Consider the following 5,929-nt stretch of genomic DNA (forward strand, 5'->3'; position numbering starts at 1 on the left):
GCCAGTGCAGTTTGCCAGCAGTGACATTGCAACTCATTTCTACAGCTGAATAAACTGGAACAACATGAAATAAAGTGTCTTGCTCAAGAACACAACACAAGCCCAGTTCAGGTATCGAGCTCACTACCTCGTTATGGTGAGCCCAATGCTCTAACCACTGAGCCATGCTTCATTTTGTGTGTGTGAGTGTGTGTGTGTGTGTGTGTGTGTGTGTGTGTGTGTGATTATTTAATATCCATATTTCATGCTGGGATGGGTCAGCTGGTTTGACAGGATCTGTCAGGTCTGAGGACCACATCTTACACTAATACCTGCTTTGAGATGGCTTCTATGGCTGGTTACTATTCCTAACGCCAACCACTTCACAGCATGTCCTGAGTGCTTCTTTTCATGACACCAGCAGTTGTGAGATTGCCATGCAACTTGCAAGACTAAGAAACCTCTTTCACTGAGTGGGGCTACGGTAGAGAGGGAGGTGGTGTTGGTGTAACACTAGGTGAGGAGGGGCTAAAGTGTTGGAGAAGGAACTCGAACAGAATAGGTCTCTTGCTGTGGAGGTGCTACTTAGCTACTCACATTGTAGAGAAGAGGGTGATAATGATCATAGTGGGCTAGAAAGAGGTAAAAACAGTGGTGATAAGGTGTCACGGTGGACCCTCGTGGTACAAGGCTATGGTGAATGAGAACAGGAGAACTGGGAATGCTGGTGGGCAGAAGTTGCAAGAATGTGTGGGAGAGCGAGAAGTGGTTAGAGATGGGAATGGGGGCTGGGACGAATATAATGAACGAAGACCAAGTGTTGATTGAGGGATGATAAATAAGGAAAGCAAGGAAGAGTAGGGTTAAGGGGTGGGTGTGGTAACTGGTGTACAAGGAGTGGAGGGCAACCCTTGATATATGAAGGACAGGGGAAATTAGGTGACCGACAGTGCAGAAAAAGAGCAACAGAACAGTAGAATTATTCAGCAGACAGGAGAAAGATGAGAGATGATAAGAGAAAGTGTGTGAGAGAGAGCATGGGTTAACTTCCATGTCTGCAATTCCCTCTCCGATTCCACCATAGATTTAGCTATGAGAACTAGATCATCATCATCATCTCATGTACATATACGTATGTGTACCATGCATCATAACAGAAAAGAAACAGTATAGTTGTAATTTAACCCAAGCTCAATGCGATGGAGCAAATCTATTTAAAAGAGTTTTCCATCTGTGACCATCCTGTTTTTAAAATATATTGAAATGTATGTTATCTAACGTGTTTCCTTTTTAAAAGGGGGAAGCTGTGATTTGAGGAGAATTTGGTTGCTATTTCTAACAGATTGAATAACCATGTAAATGCTGTATGTTACAACAGTTTGTGCTGCTGATTTCAAGTACTCTAATGGAGAAAAAACAATGAATCCATTATATTGGCTTCAAATGATACTGAAACTAGAAGGATAACCAAAAGTTTAATCTCTCTGTACTATTATAACTGTGGTTGATAGGTATCTGGATATTGCTTAGGCTGCATGCTGTTCTAATATAAAACCAAGTTTACAGAAAATTCCTTGTAATAATTTCACAACACAGCATAAACATTTGAACATAATTTATTGTGTTGCATTAGTATGAAAGGATATTCATGCATTACAATTAATAGAAACAGTAAAGTGGAAATAGCATAATATGATATGCAAGAAAAATGTCTGTTCAAAGTTTCATGGGCTGGTTTTGACATACTAAGCAAATATACAGGTGCCATGTCATGTCTTCTTCTTTAATATCTTCAATTGAATGTGCAGCTGTTAGAATAGCTATAGAGAGTGTGTAATTCAAAGCTCAACCCAAGACACTCTAAAATTGGTGAGAGTGGAGAACGTCATAGCAGCTCTGATGTCTGTGGCATTCTGTGATATTGGCACTTAAATTGACTGTACTTATAGGCTTTGTTCATGGAAAGTTCCAGACAGGCTAAAAAACAATTCCATAAACAACAACCATTGATTGGATAAAATCTTGGTTGTTCACATGATCAAACCATGATTGAATTGTGATTTGAAATTCGTATGTGGCAAAATGCAGCTTCAAATCCAATGTTACACTCTCAACAGTGTATAGATTTAGGCAGCAATCTTATATTTTGTATTTGCTGTTTGACAAAAATGGTTGAAAATATGAATATGTTATTTCATTTGTTTATAATTTACATTCATTTCCTCACAAGCATAAAATAATTTTTGGTAGAATATCTGGTTTTACAGTTGGCCATCTGCTAATGCCTCAACTATGAAATGGAAATATAACCAGTTTGTCACTCAGACAAACTAAGATAAATTTTCTAAAGAGAGAAAATTCCATGAGAAACAAATGTTTAGAAAATTAATGTTTGACTGCGACAAAGAGATCATCATTCCATCTTGTAATGATGTATCTGTCTTGCTAATGTAACAACTTGCTCCTCAATAACATTCAGAAAATTTGTTCTAATTAATTTCTTTCAGCTTCAATATGTGATATGAACAATTTCAGTGTGATCCTTCATAATGACTGATATTGAAGAAGTGATTGTAATTTTATCTTCTGATCTGAAATTAATCATTACTAATTTTAAATAATTTTCTTTCAAAGTGTTGATCATTAACCCTTTAGTATTTAAACCAGCCATATCCAACCCAAAATGTTCTACTTGATTATGTTCAAACTGGTCAGATGTGGTCCCTCACACCTACCCTACAATATCATTCTAAAAATGAACATCATCAAAATCTTGAAGCTATGAGATAATGCAAGATTAAATCAAAACAACATGAATGAATAAGTATTGCATTTGACAGAGTAATTTGAATGTCAAAGGGTTTATAGAGAGAATGTTGGTAAAGGGTCACCACTTCAGTGAAAGTTACTGGACTGTTGTCTTTTTGCTAACTGACTGAAACGTGTGCTTAACTCTTCTTGGGCAGAGAACTGCTTTTGGTATCAATACATGCCCAGCCCTGATTGGCTGGAGTTGCCATAGCTCAACTGTGCTCCAATGTGATAGCAAAAATAACTTTTCTTACTCACTACAGGTTAATTGAATTTCATTGTCAAATTGTTTATAATTTATTTGAAAGTAACTCAGTGAAAAATTTGAAAGTTCATATCACCAGTACCAACTCATAGTACAGCAGTACCTCTACTATTTTTTGCTTATAACAACATTCTGTGACCTATCATATAGCTATCCACTACCATCAAAGAACAGACTATCATTTCTATAGAACTCACTATCACCACTGTACAACATATGAACACTGTAATATATCACAGCAACATAACATCATATTAAAGAGATTATCCTCTGTTTTTCAGGTAAAGATAATAAAATTATTGGTGAAGCTGTATATAAATTGGGTTTGGCTTATTTAAAAGCAGAGGAACCAGATGTAGCTCTTCCTGTAAGTAATCTGTATAATTTTTTCCCTTCAATCATGTATATCATACTTTTTTATTAATAGTTGTATTTACATTAAGAGCAATTTTAATAAAGGTGGTTGGATGGATTTTATTTTAATCCAGGACCTTTATACTTTCCTCAGCTGCTTGAAAAGCAGGCCGATGCAAATAGAGACATTTATCTTCTAAAATTATTTATTATAGAGAAGTTTCAAGTGGTTGCACTAATACTGGATTCTTTATAGTATATATGGCTTCAGGCTTGACAGTTCTGAATCCGAATAACACCTCACTTGATTTTTGTTTCCAATCCTCTGAACTCGTTAAAACAAGTACTTTAATGAAGAGCAAAGTATGAAGTTTAGGAAGCAAAACGTTAATTGGTATGAGTGTATCAGATGGTTTTAGGTGGAAACAGTTCAAAGTAAACTTAATACTACCAATTTTGCTTAGAGGCTTTGAATGAATATTTTATATCTCTTCTTATACATTAACCTTGAACTTATAGAAAGGTGTCACTGTGTGCTGGAATTTATCCCAAGGATGGATGAATGACACTCCTTGTTCTAAACAGGACCCAAGTTTGTAGCAGATTTATTGAAACATTTGAGTGTAATTCCACAAGCTAACAAACTTGTCAGTTTTACAGTGTCTTTGCTACTTATAGTAGTAAATTTAACTTCATTTTACTTCTTTAGGTAGACTGTACCATTAAACCACTGTTTGACAAAGGCATAGTATAATGTCAGTGACAGAATATGAACTGTTGATTCCTTGGCATTCTAACAATCCATCCCTCTGGAGTACAATTGACTCATTATTTTAAGAACTTCTAGTGTTTCTTTTATCAGTCCTGAAAAGAGTGATAAAAACAACCACTAGGCACATACTAGGATCCACTTAACTTATGTTAATGTGAGAAATCATTATTACAGAGAAAGAAAAAAATCAAATTTAGTTTAAACAAAACTTGGTAAATATAATTCCACTGTTAAAATAACTTTTGGTGGCTGACGTCTGGGATAGGTCACCCACATGAATTGGAATTTCTCTATTTTGACAGGAACTTTTCACAGTGCTCTTGTAAATAATCTGGAGCATCTTTTTAACAAAAGGATTTTTTTGAGAAATGGTTTCTTTTAAACTCCACCCCTCTCCAGAAAAAAACCCCGTCAAAATGAAGAAATTTTAATTTACGTGGGCAGCCTATCCCAGATGTCTGCCCTTTTATTCCATCAGGTATAAAATTGTTAATCATTAGTATAATTAGGTCAAATAAATGTATCTATTTATTTGATAGATATCTTTTTGTATATTTTCTTTTTTCTTCATAGCGCTTGAAAGAATTCTTAGATGTAACTGAGCGTTATGAGGACATTGAAGGAATGGGACGAGCTGCAGAGGCTATTGCACGGGCTTATCAATTGTAAGAATTCATTGCTTTATATGCTATTGATAATGATAAATGTTTCTATAAGCAAAGATATTCATAAAGTTGGAGTTTAGTTGTGGATCCAATAATGTTAAGCAGGGAAAACTGAATTGCCTCAGAATAGGACACCAGTTTATTACTGGTAACATTCTCTGGAGTTATAGTGTCAATTAACAACAGTTAGATGAAGTTCATTAAAATAAAGCCCAGAAAAAAAGCAAATAAAATAAAGAACAAGAAAATAGGGAGGAATAAAGAATAGGATTAGGCATAAAATAATAGTACAAACAATGAAATACAATGGAATGAAGAATAGACTAAGGAATAAATTCTATGACATCAAGATTCATGTAGCAAGCTTGAACTGGAGATTTCTGTGTTGCTGGTTCAATATCTTATTTATTCTAATTGACTCTTGAGACTAACAAATATTTTTTTCATTGAAATAATTGTCTTGAGTAGAACATGAATAACTAATTATTCTAGCAGCAAATTTGGGAAAACTATTTTTCTGACAAGAATATATTGGAGTAAACAAGTGAGAGACATGTGAAGAAGCCATACAAGAAATTTATATACTTTAACATATACACATATGTCATTAGATATCTAATGAAATATCTAATAAATATTGTCCAAATATCCTTGAGGCATAACTTAGGCTCTTAATTGATTGTTATAATATTAGTTAGCTCTTTACAAAGAAATGATCATAAAGGATTGTAACTATAAGCTAATAAGAAATAAGCTGATGCTAAAGTCACATTCTAAAGTACATTTTAAATTTATCAGTTTATTAATAAATATTTGGGATCTTTTTTAAAACGGGGGCCACATTTTTCATTAACGAAACACTTTGAAACTTGGAACACTGGTAGAATGTGTTATATAAAACATCTTTTTCTCTTAGTCTTCTTAAAAAAAAAAGAAATCCATAAGTTATTCCATGTTAAAGTTGTCGTATTTCTGTAATTTCAACCAATCACTGACGTCCATTCAGCCGATATACATTAAGTGCCGACTACATAAACAAACGATTCTGAAACAATTAACCCTAACCCTAACTCTAACCCTAAC

The 5,929-nt window shown here is 34.4% G+C and overlaps 1 protein-coding gene across 5 annotated transcripts in view; it reads left to right on the forward strand.

Moving 5' to 3' along the window:
* The window catches only part of LOC106875349 (tetratricopeptide repeat protein 29), a 35,676-nt gene that overhangs the window by 23,811 nt on the left and 5,936 nt on the right, over nt 1-5,929 (forward strand). For all 5 annotated transcript variants that reach the window (XM_014923440.2, XM_014923441.2, XM_014923439.2 and 2 more), the window contains exons 6-7: nt 3,337-3,422; nt 4,755-4,846. In XM_014923440.2, coding sequence (XP_014778926.1) covers nt 3,337-3,422; nt 4,755-4,846 — 178 coding nt within the window. The remainder of the gene's footprint in view (nt 1-3,336; nt 3,423-4,754; nt 4,847-5,929) is intronic.

The sequence above is a fragment of the Octopus bimaculoides genome, chromosome 1, assembly GCF_001194135.2.
Source record: "Octopus bimaculoides isolate UCB-OBI-ISO-001 chromosome 1, ASM119413v2, whole genome shotgun sequence".
NCBI classification, from domain to species: domain Eukaryota; kingdom Metazoa; phylum Mollusca; class Cephalopoda; order Octopoda; family Octopodidae; genus Octopus; species Octopus bimaculoides.